Source organism: Exserohilum turcica (genome assembly GCF_000359705.1).
Source record: "Exserohilum turcica Et28A unplaced genomic scaffold SETTUscaffold_13, whole genome shotgun sequence".
Lineage (NCBI taxonomy): Eukaryota > Fungi > Ascomycota > Dothideomycetes > Pleosporales > Pleosporaceae > Exserohilum > Exserohilum turcicum.
Window position 1 is genome coordinate 684,764 of NW_007359948.1, and position 17,135 is coordinate 701,898.

At 51.0% G+C, this 17,135-nt stretch overlaps 5 protein-coding genes across 5 annotated transcripts; 2 read left to right on the top strand and 3 right to left on the bottom strand.

The window, feature by feature from the left end:
* Window positions 1–3,730: 3,730 nt before the first annotated feature.
* SETTUDRAFT_37761 (uncharacterized protein) lies at window positions 3,731–4,281 on the bottom strand (the record flags this gene model as incomplete). Its single annotated transcript, XM_008024722.1, has 3 exons — window positions 3,731–3,858; window positions 3,918–4,128; window positions 4,207–4,281. The coding sequence occupies 3 exons, from the start codon at window positions 4,279–4,281 to the stop codon at window positions 3,731–3,733; spliced, it is 414 nt and encodes a 137-aa protein (XP_008022913.1).
* A 715-nt stretch (window positions 4,282–4,996) lies between these two features.
* Window positions 4,997–6,665, bottom strand: SETTUDRAFT_167779 (uncharacterized protein). The gene has a single exon (XM_008024874.1). The coding sequence runs from the start codon at window positions 6,651–6,653 to the stop codon at window positions 5,184–5,186; it is 1,470 nt and encodes a 489-aa protein (XP_008023065.1). The 5' UTR covers window positions 6,654–6,665; the 3' UTR covers window positions 4,997–5,183.
* A 352-nt stretch (window positions 6,666–7,017) lies between these two features.
* SETTUDRAFT_37763 (uncharacterized protein) lies at window positions 7,018–8,979 on the top strand (the record flags this gene model as incomplete). The annotated part of the gene is made up of 5 exons (XM_008024723.1): window positions 7,018–7,039; window positions 7,090–7,134; window positions 7,188–7,287; window positions 7,346–8,364; window positions 8,414–8,979. The coding sequence occupies 5 exons, from the start codon at window positions 7,018–7,020 to the stop codon at window positions 8,977–8,979; spliced, it is 1,752 nt and encodes a 583-aa protein (XP_008022914.1).
* A 1,166-nt stretch (window positions 8,980–10,145) lies between these two features.
* SETTUDRAFT_167781 (uncharacterized protein) lies at window positions 10,146–11,657 on the top strand. Its single transcript, XM_008024875.1, has 3 exons — window positions 10,146–10,499; window positions 10,598–11,079; window positions 11,133–11,657. The coding sequence occupies exons 1-3, from the start codon at window positions 10,350–10,352 to the stop codon at window positions 11,617–11,619; spliced, it is 1,119 nt and encodes a 372-aa protein (XP_008023066.1). The 5' UTR covers window positions 10,146–10,349; the 3' UTR covers window positions 11,620–11,657.
* A 2,968-nt stretch (window positions 11,658–14,625) lies between these two features.
* On the bottom strand, window positions 14,626–16,778 carry SETTUDRAFT_127824 (uncharacterized protein). Its single transcript, XM_008024876.1, has 6 exons — window positions 16,482–16,778; window positions 16,147–16,419; window positions 15,952–16,093; window positions 15,161–15,897; window positions 15,001–15,091; window positions 14,626–14,931 (listed from the first exon to the last, which is right to left on the bottom strand). Exons 1-6 carry the CDS (start codon window positions 16,677–16,679, stop codon window positions 14,813–14,815), a joined length of 1,560 nt encoding a protein of 519 aa, XP_008023067.1. The 5' UTR covers window positions 16,680–16,778; the 3' UTR covers window positions 14,626–14,812.
* Between the last annotated feature and the right edge of the window lie 357 nt (window positions 16,779–17,135).

Here is a 17,135-nt window from a genome sequence, read left to right on the forward strand (position 1 = left end):
GGCGTTTTCTTACATATTCTCCTCTATATCCTGGGCCTCTTTGGATTGCTGACTCATCTGAAAATATTATCCTATCTAATCTAATATTAGATAGATTTTTCAGCATATCCTTAGCGTATTTTAATCTATTTTTAGCTTTTTCTTTGTTTAAAATTGATTTTTTCTTTGCAATATTATTAGAATAGCCCTCTCTTTTTCAAAATCGCTGTAAAGTTCTAGTTGAAATATTGACGTCATTTTCAACTAATAATCGGCGATTTGTCTTTTTAGGGCTCCTAGTTAAGTCTCTATTAATAGATCTTTTATCTCTTTCTGAAAGCTTTGAAACTCCGCCTCTACTAACTCTTTCAAGCTTTCTTTTCTAATTTTTTTCTTTTTAAATCGATAAATAGCGTCTCTAATAGCCTTAGGTGGCTTACTAAGTAAAATAGATATATTTTTAATGGCTATATTTGCCTTTAACAAACGGGCAACTTCAGCTTCAAATTTTGAGAATTTTGGATCCATAGTGAGGAATTAAGAAATCAGAAATTCAGGATAGAAAGAATCAAATATATAGTATATTATGACTAATCAGGCTTAGTAATAGACTAAACTTAATTTAGTAACTTTGTCTTTACAACTTGATATCTGATTCTAGAGGATTGCTAAAAATAGAAAAAAACATGTCACGTGATCTTCTATATATAGACTATCACATATCTCAAAACTAAGCCTTTGTAAGTAAGGACTATTGTTTTACAATAAATGAAATTTTTATCATTTTAGTCTCCTATATTCTATAATTTTTCTCCGCTCAGAGCTGCTGACTAAGCAGGAGGTGGGCTCACTATGCCAAACTAGGAGATCTTTGGCTTTCTAGATCTGCAATCCGTTTATTTTTAGCTATTTTTTCTAGCTAGATATAAAAGTTTTAAAATAACAACTTTTTAAGTGACGTTTTTTTCGTGTCACCCCTCTGTATACAATGAAAAAGTAAAAGCTTAATAGTAATAGTAAGTAGTATTATATTTTAAAATAAATCTTTAGCTTTTTTTATATAGGCTTTAGGCTTATATACTATAAGCTAGCTAAAGGGCTTCCAACTAAGCCTCCTCCTGCGGCTAGGAACGTGGTTCCTAACAGTTCTCTAATAGGGATTGTACTATAACACTATATAAGAGATACTTATCAAGTTTAAGCTATTAGATTAGTTAAAAATTTAACTAAAAATAAAATTACTTTAGTAGTTTTAGTATTTAAGGATAGTAAGGCTCTAGCTACTAAGAGCTAAGCAATAAATCATATACTTTATTTATTCTATCTATCTATATACCTAGTGTAAGAGGCTACGCCTAAAGTGTGTGTGTGATCGAGTATATCTATACGACTACCTAGACTTCAAGAAGCTTGAAGTCTTGTTACTGCCTTTTTGGCTATGGATGGCGTAAGTAGTCATACGCTCGGCCCGTTGGGCCCGCCCATTACACCTAGTAGGTAATAGAAGCATATTTAAGTTTATTGATTCTGTATTAGAAGTAATACTATCTCTCTTTTGTAATTTACTAGAAAATTATAACTTATTTCTAACTTAGAATAGCTATATAAACGTTGCTGTAGCTGTAAAGGGGGGGGTAAAGCTATTGTTTTCTGTCCGTGCGCTCAAGAACAACGCTGCGCACAGACATTTTCGATCGGGCTAACATTTATCCGTACCGTACTTATCTAAAAGCGGTGGCCCACACCCCTGGCATGGCTCCCAGTCCTGCTGCGTCACGTTGGCATAGTAGCTGAATGCGTAGCCTGGTTCGACTACAAACGCATCCATACTCTCGGCTGCGAGCGCGTCCCGCCGCTGCACGTATTCCTCCAGCGGTAGCTGTTGCGCTGATGAGAGGAACGAGAGGCCGCTGGCTAGATACGTGTCGATTGAGCATTTGCGGAATCGCGATACTCGCGACGACGATGACTCAAGTCTAATGTACTCATGGCTGGAGCGCGTGGAAAGAAACTAGGGGGTTGGAACTGAGTTTGCTTTTTTCCAGCGTGTTTGGTGTGGAATGGCGGGCGTACCAGCGTGAAGAGCGCGATGCTTATCACGGTGTAAACGAGTGATCGTGGTGTGTACCTTGTTTTTCTATGCTGCGTTCGAGGATGCTCTTGAGATGGGATGAGAAGGCTTTTCATCGTTAGTAGTACCGGTGTGGTGATGAAGAGGAGGGGGTATGCGCGTGGCTGGCTGGCTGGTATAGGAGGAGGTTCGGTTTGGAGGTCGAAGCAGCCTAAAACGGACTAGCTCCGCTTGCTAGCGGCTATGACGTCGGCAACTTTGAGACGGCTCTCTTACCACTTCTGTTGGTCTACATGTAGGGGGACTCCAGGTATCTCGAATTAAAGTCCTGGGAGTGTAGGAATAGACATGCGTCCCTGTAGTCGAAAAACACGGGGGTCATGTTAAAGTGTTGATTTGCCAGGGAGTCTTTCTCTTGGAAGACCATGTGAATGCGCATCCACACGCCCGTGTCTGGGATATGAAGCAATGGTTCAGCAGTACAAGTCCCCGAGGCATCTCGCAACAATATACATAACGTAACATGGCATAACATGCATGCATACACATAGTCTCGCCGTAAACTACGCCACGTAAAAACACATTTCCACATCATCCACATGCAGGAAAAATCCTGAATATCTGCATAGGTACACACAGATATCCTAATACCAGTTTCCCCAATGTCCCCTTTACAAAAGCCCCGCAAAGACGGGATTCCGTAGATTGGCAAAAAACGGAGAATTCCCATGTCGTTTGGTGTTCGCGCGTGCATGTACCAACAACCCATACTCATACACCATCGAGCATTTGGTCGCTACTACATATATAGTCCAAAGCATGGTTCCCTCTCTCGCTGGATGTCTTAGTGTGATCATAAGCAGTAAGTACATACGGATTTGGGAAAGTCGGCGAATTGCCTTCTTCTAACTTGTTAGGAACATCGCAGGCGCTAGCAGATAGCCGTTCGTATCTCGGTACAGGACTCGTATTCGATGTTCGTGTCCGGCACTCATATCCGGGGTTGGAGGTGGGTTTGGCGAGTAATCGCGGTGTCGAACCAGGATATGTATCAGATAGTCGGATCGTATAGCGCTCAAGCTAAGATTAAACAGAATGTTATTTAGGAAATCCACCAGGTCGGGAGGTTTGAGAGCGCTTCTGGGCGTCCAGGGTCTGAGAAACGGGATTGGCATGGACACGGATGAAGTGTCCGTTCGTTGCTAAGGGACTGGAGGGATTATGTTGTAAATGTATGCATGGTGCAGTGTATATTACTGATACATGCAGAAGTTTTCTTCATATGGCAGGTACTAAGAATCAGACACGGTGATTCGCGGCATCATGGGAGATGTCGCGCATTGATGCTCTGTCTGGTTCTTCATGTGCATAAAGGCGAAAAGGGCGAAGAGTGGATGGAATCTGGAGGAATAACTCAGAAAGCCTGTGTTTCTCTGAAGTATATTTGAGAACCGAGTGATTAATTAAAGCACTAGCGACTCTATTGTCGTCCATACATCTGTCAAGCCAAAGAAATCAAGACAGTTGTTGCATGGTACATATGTACTGTAGCAAGAGGGGAAACCCGCCTTTTTACATGGCCTGGTATGTGCCGTTTGCAGTATCCTATCTTCCTTCAATCATCCTTGAAGAAACAATCTGTATGCTTCAAGAAGTGAGGCAGTTGACAGAGCTCATACTCTAGACCGAATAGTTAATGCCGTCGTCGTCACTGCCCATGGTGTTGTCCGAGTCGTCGGAGCGGACTTTTGGCTGACGCTTGGGACGAGCCGAAGTCTTTGACTTGGTCACCCTGCCGCTCTTGACGGCTACCACGTAGTTAGTCTCATGATACAACAAATAGACAGGACTTGCTTGTAACACTTACTGTCCTTCTTGGCACCAGTATCTACCTTGGTGGGGGACTTGGCTGGGGACTTGGCCGGGGATTTAGCAGGCGTCTTCTCGGCCTTGGTGTTGGCCTCGTTCGCGTCCTTGAGTGCTTTTGCCTGCTTCTTCCAGGTACGCAGACGGTTCTCGAGCGCATGGTAAGTCATGTCGCTGTCGTCGTAGAGCCGCACCACTTTGTGCACGTCAATCTAAGACAAACACGTAAGTACATGTAAGCGGTTGATCGGCAAGAGCAGTTCAAAGGACGGGTGTGACGGAATACGTACGCTGTGGGGAAGAGAGGCAAGCGTGGCAATGTAGAGGCGTTCAAGGACGTCTTTGCTGCCCCAGTTGATCGTCATTGTTGGGACTGGGAGACTGTGGAGCGTGAGCTAGGTTTAAGGGTTCACAGGTGGAAAAGGTGAGTGTATGTCTCGTGATGAACCCAAAGAATTGTAAGTAAGAAACACGTGCAGATGTACCAGGCGCTCTTGTAATGCTGTTTGAGGCGACGGCCATGATCACCGCAGTGCAGTTGAGAAGTGAAACAGTCAGAGAAAGTGACTTACCGGACTGGTAATGAGAAGGAGGACTTGGTAGTTGTAGGCTGGGGACGTTGTACTGGGCGCTGTGGGCTTTGTAGGTGTTGGGTAGCGGTTGAGTTGTTAGAAGAGGAGTCAAGTATATAAAGGCGGCGGCGGGGGAGGAGGATATCAAGGTGGTGAGGAGCACGTGCGATCAAGTGAAGGTGAGTAGCAGGCTACAGCTTTCGCCTTATCACTTCTCCGCGTTCACACCGCCTACATGTGGAACCTGAAAGAACAATAGTGAAAGAAAGACTAAACACATTTGGCTGTCTGGTCAGCACGGCGTAGTTGATTCAAGAAATAGCTTGGGGGATATCTGAATACACAAACTCTGTTATCACAGGACAGTATCCATAGTTGTTTAGTAGTGTAATAATATGTATATTACAATGTAATCACGATGCGTAGCCTATATCTCAAATGACACGGCTTTGCTTTTACTCCTATAGAATAGGACTTGCATATCTCACCCACTTATGAAGTCTTGGCACAGAGCAAGGACTGCGGTACCTAGGCAGTATTCCGTGCTGTGCGGCGCACTGGTGGATAGCGCGGGCAGCTCGTGGCATCATGATCCAACAGCCTCAGAGGCGCACGGCGATGTAGCAATATCAGACCCACGTGTATTACTGGAATGTGTAACATGGTCGGTTCACCCTGCTGTTCTCATTGTGGTATCATCCCCGTTCTCTCTTCGCCTTACCTTGGGCTTTATGCCTCTTTGCTTCTTCCCTTGGATCTATGACCAGCAATTCTTCTTCGTTCTTCCGCTTCCATTCCAAGTCTTTGCCTAGTCTGTCTTTTGCAAAACTGAGCGAATGCGACATCCAGCCTGCGTCGTCGTCGGAATCGTCGTCTTCTTGCGCATCCCAGGCTTTGCACGACTGACAGCCTACTATAAAGTGCAGATCACAAGCGGCCTCGTCCTCTTCAGCACCACCGTCAGCGTGTCCGTCACCATTGCCGTCCGCAGTGTCTCCTGCTGGTGTCGCCGCGGCTGACTTGGGCATTGAAGCCGGTTCCGCGGCCTCGAGCTTGGATTTGAAACGCGCTAGAATGTCTAGTGCAGACTGTTCGTCTTTTGTGTTAGCACCAGCACCCCGCTTCCGCCCTCGCGTTGTTGATGACGGGACCATGGCCTCGAGCAAAGACTTCTTCTTGACAGGTGCCGTGTCTTGTGTTGTCGTGGTCCGCTTCATGGAGGCTTTGAGCTCGGCAATCTGTTGGTTTACACGGTCAAGCTTTGCTCGTTTCTCGGCTTCTGGCGACAGCTGTCGCGGGGGTGGAGAGCGGGCTATGGGCTCAGGCGGTGACTGGGGCGCGGCTTTCTGTGCAGGCTTGGGCGACGGTGGTGCTGGCGGTGGCGAGGGCGACTTGCGAGACGGATTGCGTATGGGGATGGCTTTGGCCGGCTCAGGGGCTTTCGACGACGGGGGCTGTTCTTCGGCTGCACTGACGAGTTTGGTGTTGAACTTGGGCTTCTTTGCAATGGGCGCAGCGTCGGCATCGGCATCGTCGCCAAAACTGAGCACGTTCTTGCCGGCCTTCCTCTTGGGCTTCTTGGGCTTCTTTGCCTCTGCCTCGGCGGGCGCGGCGGCCTGGACCCTCTTGACCATGTCCTCAAAAGGATTGATAATGATGTCGGCGCCCGTGACTTTGGCAGGGTACATGGGCTGGTCGTCGGTGCCGTCGCGGATCTCGGCCTCTGCCATCTTCATCAGGTTGTAGATGGTGTCGCCCGCGACGCGGCCAAAGAGCGTGTTCTTGTCCTGCAGCTCGGGCGTCGCGGCAAGCGTGAAGAAGAACTGGCTGCCATTGTCGTCCTTTTCCCCCGTATTGGCCATGGCCAGCAGGCCTCGTCGCGTGTACTTGAGGCGGCTGTGGAACTCGTCGGCGAAGGGCTCGCCATCGTAGCTGCTCTCGCCGCCCTGGCCGGTGCCCGTGGGGTCGCCGCCCTGGATAATGAAGCCCTTGACCAGGCGGTGGAAGACGGTGTTGTCGTAGTAGCCATCCAGACACAGCTGCAGAAAGTTGCGCGACGTGACGGGCGTCTGCTTGGCGAAGAGCTCGAGCTCGAGATCGCCGGCCGTGGTGTGGAGGACGACCTTGGCCGTGGGGTTCGGCTCGAGGTTGTATGTCGCGCTCATGGCTTCTTTCTTTTTCTCTCTTCTTCTCCGCCCGTCGATGGCCCAGACGGCGTGGTCGCGTGGTCGTTGGTCGCTGGTGTTTCTGGTGTGTCGCCAAAAAGTTGACCACTCAGCGCTGGCCGCCGCCGCACGACCCACCGAAAAACGTCATGCTGGGACACGTTCACGCATTCACTCTTGCTCTTATAATCTCACCCACCCACAACCACCGTCCTACCTCGGCAGCACTCCCTCGTCACCGCCGCTATGGGAAGAGCTCTTGTATAACAACTCTACCGCCACTCTTCCTCCTGCTCGCCATCTATCCATCTATCCATCCATCGTACGCTCTACGCCTGGTAGCACCAGCTCCTCGCTTGGCACCATGCTGCCCTACATCAATGCCCGTAGGTGCGAGCCCACCGAACAACTGCCGCGTGTGCTGACAACGGCAAAGCATTCGAATATGTCGCCGACATGCTGGGGAACTCGGCAGATGAGCGTAAGCATCCCCAGACCCGCACTGGCTGTGCCCGTGTTGACCTGGTGTCCAAGTAAAACTTGTCTTCTCCTTCTACCTGTCATATCCGCTGGCGGCACTACTCAAGCGGATACCCGACAAGGACCCATGGAAGAAGAACTTGTTCGTCATCAGGTGCGTCTAGTCACCCCTCATCCCTTGCAGAGCCTCGTCAGCATATTGACTGCCTCAGTGTGTCCATGTTCTACCTGGTTGGTCTCTTTGACCTGTGGACTGGCCTGCGAACCATATTCATCACTGCTAGTGGTGCTTACCTCATCGCATCCAAGATCCACTCCCCATACATGCCCTGGATTGGCTTTGTCTTTCTCATGGGCCACATGTCTGTCAATCATATCTACCGCCAGGCTGTCAATGATCCCGCCGTTTTCGACATCACCGGAGCCCAGATGGTCATGGTCATGAAGCTGACTGCCTTTTGCTGGAATGTGCAAGACGGCCGTCTGCCTGACTCTGAGCTGACCGACTTTCAACGTGAGCATGCAATCCGCACCATGCCCAGTCTCCTCGATTACACTGGCTACGTTCTCTTCTTTCCTGGCCTCATGGCTGGGCCGGCATTCGACTATGCCGACTACAGCCAGTACATTACCACAACCATGTTCACGCTGCCGCCAGGCACAGATCCATCAAAGGCTCCACCTACGCGCAAGAAGCGCAAAATCCCTCGGAGCGGAACGCCAGCAGCCATCAAGGCGTTTTATGGCACCTTGTGGCTGGCTGCCTTCATCAAATTCTCAAGCTGGTACTATCCTGCCTTCTTTCTCGGGGCCGACTGGGGACGGTACAACTTCGTGCGCAGGGTGTGGCAGCTGTACATGCTTGGCCTTACCACGCGCATGAAGTACTACGCCGTCTGGAGCCTGTCGGAAGGAGCCTGTATTCTCTCGGGCATTGGGTACAATGGCCTCGACCCCAAGACACACCGGCCCAAATGGGACCGCCTTACCAACATTAACCCCCTGGAGATTGAACGCGCACAAAATGCTCGCGCATACCTTGGTTACTGGAACATCAACACGAACAATTGGCTCAGAAACTACATGTACTTGCGCGTGACGCCAAAGGGCAAGAAACCTGGCTTCCGAGCTACCTTGGCAACTTTCGTGACGAGTGCCTTTTGGCACGGATTTTACCCTGGCTACTATCTTGCCTTTGTCCTCGCCGCATTCGTGCAGACTGCTGCAAAGAGTCGGTGCCCCTCTCAATCCATGTCGCGTGCCATGCTAACTCTGTCTAGACGGTCGTCGCTTGATTCGCCCGCTGTTTCTGACTCCCGATGGCAAAGCGCCTCTACCGTCGAAGAAGTACTATGACATGTGCACCATGGTTCTCACACAAATCGTCTTTGCGTTTGTTGTCGCACCCTTCATCCTGCTGGGGTTCTCGGATACGATCAAAGTTTGGGTGCGCGTCTACTTTTACGCGCTTATTGGCGTGGCGGCATCGTTTGCCCTCTTCTCGCGGTCTTTTCCATTCCGTAAGATGCTTGTGCAACGCCAGTCTGCTCGTGCACCGCCCCAGCCAGCCAGCCCGCTGGACGATCCCGCGATTGAGAAGGCTGCACGTGAGGAAATCCGAAGAGAGAGGCTAGCCAGAACCGTGTCGGCCGATAGTGTATCGCTTGATCAAGGCAACATGCCACTTCTCGGTATTGCAGACGACCCGGAAAAGGAAATCGACGAGATTGTGGCAGAGGTCAAGGCGGAAATCGAGCTGAGAAGACGGAGGGGCAGCATAGTGCAAGGATTCGATGTCAAGAAGGCGGTGCAAGACAAGTTGAGTCAATTCAACAAGAAGGTGTAAGGTGTCAAGTTGGACATAGCCACGCGCGTGCCAACGAGGAGGGAGGCTCCGAAGCGGCTCCCAAGCAATCCGACGACTTTAGCCTATGTGTTCGCGCGAGTAAGAGGGTGCTTGAAGATGAATGCTGGTGGGTTGGAACCTGGCCATGACCGGCTCTAGACCAGGGGCCTGGCGTTGATCAGACGACTGCGCAAGCGCCTTGCTGGTGCCCAACGACGCGAGCACGAGGGGGCGGGCTGGCAATGAGGGTCGATTAAGCGTAGCCCTCTGTTTGTCTGAATGCATTGGTTGGTCGATTGGGGCGGCCGGCATGGACATGCTAGTATACATAGTGTGGTCGGTCACTCGCGTGGCTATTGCGGGGGGGGCAAAGTCTATTGAAAAGCACTATTGGGCAGGTTAGTGGTGCCGGTCGTGCGGCACCGACGCCGATGCCGTGTCATGACAGCGCTGCATGCGTCGGTTTGTGCGAGTCGCAGATTACGTATGTATATTGGAGGCTTGTCCCAAAGACGTTTGGAAAGGCTGAGCTGGGCCAACCGACCATGGATGGGTGTATGGATGCTTGCGTCTTATAGTAGTACTAATACTCTTAATTTAGATGGCAACATGGACATGGCAGTCGGCTTACCCAGCATCGATCGAGCATCTCACACACGTCGTCCCGGCGGCTGATCCGCAAAGGTTATTTGGCAGCCAATCGCTCTGCTTCCTCACTCGTATTCACTCCCGCTTGCGGCAACATGGTCTTTGTTCCCCGTCATCTCCGGGGTCCGGAAATGCTCGAGTGTGGCTTCCTTGACTCAATGCGCATAACCAAGTGCAGCATTGCTCGTCGCTGTTCTGTGCGTTCGCGGTTTTATCTCCAGCAGCCATCAGGCCATCCATTGTTTAGTGGCGCTGGGCGTGCGCAAGCTTCTTCTCTAGGCGCCTCGGAGCGTGCCCAACGGCCTCAGCACGCGTGGTAGCCACGAGCAAAGAGGCGCCTTCGCCTTGTTACTAAGCCTTGACGGCTTCTACGCCCAGTCGAGAAAGCTTATCGAGTACGACTGCTGAAACACATGGCGTTGTGTGCCCGCCGGGTACTCAAGGGTCCCCTCACTAACCCATATCTCTACCCGCCCCCCCCCCCTAGTGAAGCCCTCTAGTTGATCGAATTCCGGCGCTGGGAATGAAGAAGGACCGTGGGTGCAATTCCCGGGCAGATCATGCTTCCCTGGGCGCCCTCTCCTCCGGAATTCATCTCTCGTAATTTTCTTTTTTTTTGCCTGTCCCTTCCATACAAACTTGTCCATGACATTGCGGTACCTTGAATTGCGGTGAATGCAGAGCACTGGCTATCCATCCGCCCCCGGCTGACCGAGCTTGAGATGGATGTGCCGGACCATGGGCCTCTGATTGTCGCGGTTACATGGGCGCTTACGGCCTTGAGCGGCGGTTTCTTGGGCTTACGGATTTATGCGAAGTTGTCCCGCAAGCAAGGTCTATGGTGGGATGACCATATTCTGCTCTCTGCGTGGGTGAGAGATGCCCCCCCCCCCACCATCGTGTTCCTCGAGGACAAAAGACTTGCCCGCCAGTAGTACAGTAGCAGCTCGGCTAACCAAAAACCTCACAGGTTCTGCTTTTGGCAGAGGCCGCCGTCACGCAGGCGGGCCAGATACTAGGCTTTGGCAAACGCATTCAAGACATTCCTAGTGAAAACATTGGCACCATTGGTCTTGGAGCCGCCGTCTTGGCCACTGTCTCGAGTGTGACGGTAACGCTGTCCAAACTCTCTTTTGGGGCTACTCTACTGCGCATCACTTCGGGCTACATACGCTGGATCGTATGGTTCTGCATTGGCAGTCTTCTCGTCATCACTATACCGTGTGCCATCAGCCCGTGGATACAATGCCCAACGCTGGCTACATCGTGGAACGTGGATCCCAACGCATGTTGGGATTCTGATTCGGCATTCCAGTTTGGCGTCTTCAACTCGGCGTGGAGCGCGGCGACTGACTTTGCACTTGCGCTGCTGCCGTGGCCCTTGATCTGGCGCATTCAACTCAAGTTTCGCGAGAAGATTGGCGTGAGCATTGCCATGAGCATGGGCATGCTGTGAGTTGTCCAGATCATAGTGGCAAAGGTCTTATACTGATATCGTCGTTTAGTGCGGGCATCTGCGCCATTATACGAGGAGTGTACCAGGTGCAACTCCAAGACAAGGATTTCTCCTACAACGGTGTCGATCTGGTCATCTGGACGTCGGTGGAGACGGCCACGGCCATCATCGGCGGCTGTATCCCCGTGCTGCGTGTCTTCTTCAAGGAAACCATTTCTTCGCACTCGCGCTCGACGCCCAGGGCGGCCGCCAATCCAAGCGTGCCGCTATCGCGATTGCACCGGAGCCAGCACTCGACCATTACGACGGTGCAGGCGGGCACAAAGGGCGATGAGGCGGGCTGGACCGCGTTCCAGAGAGACGGCGATACGTCGAGCCAGAAGGCGTTTTTGGACGACGACGAGGAAATGGGGCGTGTCGGGACGGCCATGTCGGGCGATATTGGAATTATGCAGACGAACACGGTGACGGTGACTGTTGAAAACGATACTCGGTCGACGTACAAAGCGAGGTCTTTTATAGGCAGCGGTAAATAAACCTTCTTTTTCTTTTGCTTACACATTGTAGTGGTTTCTTGGTTGTGCTTGTCAGTAAGTACATACTTAGGTTCGAATGTATCTATGTATCTATGTATCTATAAGCGGGAAGCAAGCGGTGCTTATTCGCCCACACGCACCCACCCACCGAGACGAAATAGGCCCGCGCGCACACATGTAAGACGAACGGCGTTTCTCTCCCCCCTCATTTCCCCACAAAGGCCGTTCTGTGCTTGTGCTTGTGCTTGTTGCGGAATTGCTTGAGAGATGATGGACACGTGCCATGGATCCAGCTACACTTGGATACTCCCGACTCCGGCGGCTCCGCTGCCCACATGTGCAACCCACCAGTGGCGTCGTGCTGGGGGTGTGTTACGACGCCCCTCCAAGGCCAAAACAGAAACACGCGTGTGGCTGTCTCTGGTTTAGGACCTTTGCTCCGAGTAGATTAAAGGGAAAAAAAGATAGACCCCACGCCGCATATCTTTCTCTCTCTCGTATGCGTATCTCTGCTCGCATGGACCTACCGCGACAGGCAGGAGACGCGCGCAATAAGTACCAAAGACGGCGGAGCAAAACACAAACACGATGAGTAATGGTATTATAACAATAACAATACACCACCCTTGCACCAGGCGTGGCGCAAGCTGCTGCATGCATGTATGTATGCATGTATGTATGTATGTATGTATGTGCGAAGCTTGCATGTGCGTGTTGCGTAAGTACGTATGTGCGTTTATCTGCCGCCCTCGGATCTGCAAGACGGACGTAAGTATGTATGTAAGTATAGTATTATGTGGACCCCCCCCCCGTACGTACTTACACCTAGTGTACATACGTATGTAGCTTGACAAGGGAGCTGGCCGGTTTGTTCCATCTATCCATTCACATCCTATCTCTCTCTTTCTCTCTCTCTCACACACACACACACACAGATTAAAAAAAAAGAGACCGAGAGGAACGCCAAGGTTTCCTAGCCGTTCCGTTCCGTTTCGTTTCGTTTGGTTTTCGTTTAGTCTTCACCCTGTACTATAGCCGTGGCTCACGCACGCAAACTCAATGGAGAAAAAGAAAAAGAAAAGGCAAGCAATAACTAAGTTTACCTTGGTTACGGCATCGATCCCGCCCCAAGGGGTAACTGCCGAGTTGCCGAGCGTATTCTTTTTTTTGGTCTTCCCCAGATAATACGTTGGTATCATGTGTCGCGTAAATAAACCTTCTTCTTCTTATTTTTTTTTGGGGGGGGGGGAAGGGGGGCTTCTGGAGAATGACACGGTGGAACTGGTCGTTTTCCTTTTCTCAAGTGCCGGCTTGCCGCTGTCTTCCTTGGGGGGAGGGGTTTTTTTTGGCCGCCCTAGCAAGCACGGCAGTTGGGATTAACTTGTTTATTTTTTCTGTTCTCTCTCTCTCTCTCTCTTCCGGCTCTTTTTTCTGGGGGGTTGGCCAAAGCCAGTCAGTCACTCAGTAAGGTCGATAGGTAGGTATGCCGCCCCTTCGCACACGCCTCGCACCCTCCCCCTCAACCAAACCAATTTTTCCCTCGCCACCCCAAAGCGGCAGTCTCCGAATGCGGCCTGCGGCATAAAAAAATTTAAGCTTAGTTGGATTCATCGCTCGGACGTATGTATGTATGTAAATTAGTTGTTTAAGTACTTTTACTATATCTGAGGCTCTTATGATGTCTTATCAGTGAAACTACATACATACATACATACATACATACATCCATAACTACATACTTATCATAAGTATGTAAGAGTCGTGTCCATTTAGCGCCCCCCCCTAAAGCACACGCACCAGCACAAGCGCCGTGTTGCTGTCCCGATTCGTAAGACGCCACCCCCCGGATCCGGGGGTAAGATGAAGTAGAAGTAGAAGAAGAAGAAAGGGGAAAAATCTCGGGGAAAGGGGGTCAGTGCAGCTCCATGGTCATGGACATGTCCGTTCCCTCTCTCTCTCTCTCTTTCTCGGTGCACCTTACTACGATATGGTATGCCCGCCCGCAAAGCGGTGAAGGGAGGGAGGCGGAGTTTTCTTTCCTTTCCAGCATGTGCGTGAGCTCGTACATCCCCCCCAAGCGGACTCTCCGCCGACATTACTTGGTTTCACAGCCACGCAGATTCCAGGCCACACATACACACAGATCACCTCCACAAGTAAGCGGGAGGAAGGTTTTCCCCAGGCCCGAGAGAGAGAGAGAGGGGGGGGGGCGCGCAGTGGCATGATTTGTATACTTAACTCGGCCTATAATGTAAAGTAAAGAGCCCGCCAACCAATCACGGGAATCGGATGTCGGAACCGGACCTTTTTTAGCACGGAATGTCAGTACGCACCTCGGCATGCATGCATGGGGCAAGCGCCTCGAACAGTCATGTGCGTGCGTGTGTGCGTGTGTGTCTGTTGTTCGGGACCGCAAGTGCTTACATATACTAGAGAGATAGAGAGAGAGAGATAGAAAGAAAGAAAGAAAGAAAGAGAAGGTGTTTGGTTTGGTGTGCTTGCAGTCGGGTTAAGCTGCTTATGGTAGGTTGACGGGCACGTTCCCCCCCCCCCACTCGCGAACTCACGTGTACGTACGTACTTGTGCGTGCAAACGAGCGGGATATCGATATCGCAGTTTTTGTGTGCTTGAGCCGCTTTGTTGGCTGGTAGCTTTTGTCTGTGTGTCTGTGCGGGTGTGTGTGCCTGAGGCCAAAACTGGCTTCTCCCTAGCATCTCCCAGGCAATCCTTGCGAAACTCCGGGAATTGCATCTGAGAAAAGAGAGTGGTTTCTTTTCTTTCTCCCAAACAAAGCGTCCGTCATGGCTGGCTCGTGTTGATACACGTACGAGGCAAATTCGGCATGTCGTCCAGCACAGTCGATGATCTTTCTGGGGGTGGCTGTATGTACGTACGGGTGCTTACGCTGACGCCATGCGGGGTTCATGACTGACCGACTGAAACATGTGGCTGTTCACTGCGCGACAATGCTAAGAGGAGTTTGATCTGTTTAATGTTTTTTTTTTCATTTGTGTTTGTTCTGGCTGATGTGATGCCATGTATTTCCACCAAAATGCGCCGTCATGCGTGAAGGGTCCCCATCAGCCCCTATCTCCCAGTCTATGCATGCCACCGATTTTTTTTGTCATCTCGCGATTCATGTTCTTTTTTTCGTAACTGTTTTCGTGATAGCATTGCTGCGACGGATCTAATCTACTTTGGGTTCAAGCATGCGTCGATGACACTTGCGTAGTGAAGACACTCTTCATCACGCATGTTGTTGGTGAAGACCTGAATCGAGGTGGGTGCGCCATCCGTGGCTTTGGGGTCGTCTGCAGGTGGTCATGAGTCAGTGCGGATTCTAGCAGGGTTGCCGTTGCGGCGAAAAGAGCTTGACCTACAATTCGGACCGTATTGGCCTGGGCCCATGGTAAAAGGCTCAGGGTCGAGTTGGCTGGATGACTTGCCAAAAGGTATCACGCATGCAGGATACTGTCGTGGGCGTCAGCAGCTGGCCTATGTGCAGTCAAGGAGGAAGAATAGGGCATGGTAGCAACTTACATCGAGCACGTTCAGAAGTAGTGTGTAAGGCGGCAGGCCGTACGTGTCATGCGGGACGGCCGTGTGCTGCGCGGGCGGCCCGATCATGACATCCAGCTTCTGCTGCTTCCACATCTCCCTCCATGCCTCGATAATGGCCTCTCTCTTTGTGTTGATCGCAGCCACCCTAACAACGCCCTCTAGACCGGCAATGTCGTCGAGGAAGGTGGACTTGACCGAGTGGAATACCCCCATGCTTTGCTTCACTGACGTCACTAGCTCTTCACCACTGGCTGCAATAAACTCCATGGGCTTGTCATCCAGGAAGAAATAGTTGAAAGCAATCATCAAGGCATTGTCAACCTGTGCAGTGGCTGGATCGATATTGTAGATTTCGTGACCTTGTGCCTTTAGCAATTTCACTGCTTCAGCCATGGTCCTCTTGACTGGAGGATGTAATGGGTAGGATGGGTCTTCAGAGAGAACACCTATGCGGAGCTTCCCTGTGCTTGGGGACTTTGAGAGATCCCTCCAAGGCACGTCGAGTACGCTCGAGTCGTATAGTGCTGGCCGTACCGACATGACTGAGCGGTATAGGAAGTCAAGAGCCTGCATGTCATTGGCTAGAGGACCAGCCGAAGGCTTGAAGAATGACATGCCATCCCGGCCTGGGTTAATTTGGCCACCGTCAGGGAAACGCGAAGACGAGGGCTTGAAACCGTAGGTACCGCAGCAAAGAGACGGGATACGAATAGAACCTGTTCAATGACATCAGTATGAAGCAATGGACAAGACTGGAAGATTAAACGCACCTGCAATGTCCGTGCCTATGCCCAAGGGGGCTCCTCGGAACCCCATCAGTGAACCTTCACCACCACTTGAACCTCCAGCTGTGAGGCTTGTATTGACTGGGTTCAATGTGCGTCCAAATACGTTGTTCTCGGAGTCTGCCGTCTACAAGAGCCTGTCAGTGTCATACTCCCAATGATTGCAGCAGTTGAGCTTACCATGAGAGTCTGTGGAAGGTTCGTCTTCACATACACCACGGCACCAAGCTCAAGCAAGATGTCCACAAGTGGTGAGTTGCTCTTAGACACCTCATGGTCTAGGAAAGAAACAAACCCAATGGTTGCAGCCAGACCAGCCACTTGGAAGCTGTCCTTGAGACTGATTGGCAGCCCATGAAGCGGTCCTACAATACGTCCATTTGCCCTTTCATTATCGAGATATTTGGCACGTTCTTGTGCTTCGGCGAAACATGTCTCCGTCAGGCAAGATAGCTAAAGGCACAATGTCAGATATTGAATCATTCCGCGAAGGAATGAAAAGGCAAAAAACATACAAGTTGTTGGGCAATTGCCGCTCGTTTCGAAAAGGCTACTGTGACATCGAGAGCCGACAATTCACCATTTCTCAGCTTGGCCAGCAGGCTCTCCACCGTGTAGTTTTCGGTAATGTCGAGCTCCTTGGCTGTCAAGATGCCTGACTTGCGTGGAATGTCCAAGTCATTCACACGGTTGGGGTGCTTGTCAAGCGGCATCTGGAGCCCCTCCAAGATGGAAGAGGGCAGCAGCCATTCTTTGGGAATCTTGTCACGGCCGGCCTGCCGCTTGGCAGCAATCTTCTGATCCCATGAAGTAGTAGTGGATGCGGCCATGTTTGCGAAGCAAATAAGGAAAAAGTACGGTGTCAGCACCCGGCAGGGGGGGGGGATACGTCTAAATATGTGTGCCGGTAATTGCTGCAAATGCCGTGAAGGGCATCCGAAACTAGAGTATGCGGGGATCTGGCGTCTTTGGAAAACGTATACGCCCTTGGAGGGGCAGGCGCTGCGTAAACTGAGCGTATACTCGTGTGGAATGTCTCAAGCGGCAGTCATGGGCGGACGGCTACCCCACGGCCGACGGGTGCCAAGCCGGTGGGTATAGGCCGTGTAATTGGGCCGATAAGCCCCCGGTCCTTTCAGCGCTGCAGAATCCGGGGAATGCCAGGCGTG

What these genes read in the sequence shown, in the direction of transcription:
- SETTUDRAFT_167779 (XM_008024874.1), bottom strand. Translation starts at nt 6,653, where the DNA reads ATGAGCGCGACATACAACCTCGAGCCGAACCCCACGGCCAAGGTCGTC.
- SETTUDRAFT_167781 (XM_008024875.1), top strand. Translation starts at nt 10,350, where the DNA reads ATGGATGTGCCGGACCATGGGCCTCTGATTGTCGCGGTTACATGGGCG. An exon ending in ATATTCTGCTCTCTGCGTGG is followed by an intron (nt 10,500 to 10,597) that starts GTGAGAGATGCC and finishes AAAACCTCACAG; the next exon opens with GTTCTGCTTTTGGCAGAGGC. An exon ending in GCCATGAGCATGGGCATGCT is followed by an intron (nt 11,080 to 11,132) that starts GTGAGTTGTCCA and finishes ATCGTCGTTTAG; the next exon opens with TGCGGGCATCTGCGCCATTA.
- SETTUDRAFT_127824 (XM_008024876.1), bottom strand. Translation starts at nt 16,679, where the DNA reads ATGCCGCTTGACAAGCACCCCAACCGTGTGAATGACTTGGACATTCCA. An exon ending in CATAGGCACGGACATTGCAG is followed by an intron (nt 15,898 to 15,951) that starts GTGCGTTTAATC and finishes GTCATTGAACAG; the next exon opens with GTTCTATTCGTATCCCGTCT. An exon ending in AGGCCAATACGGTCCGAATT is followed by an intron (nt 14,932 to 15,000) that starts GTAGGTCAAGCT and finishes GACCACCTGCAG; the next exon opens with ACGACCCCAAAGCCACGGAT.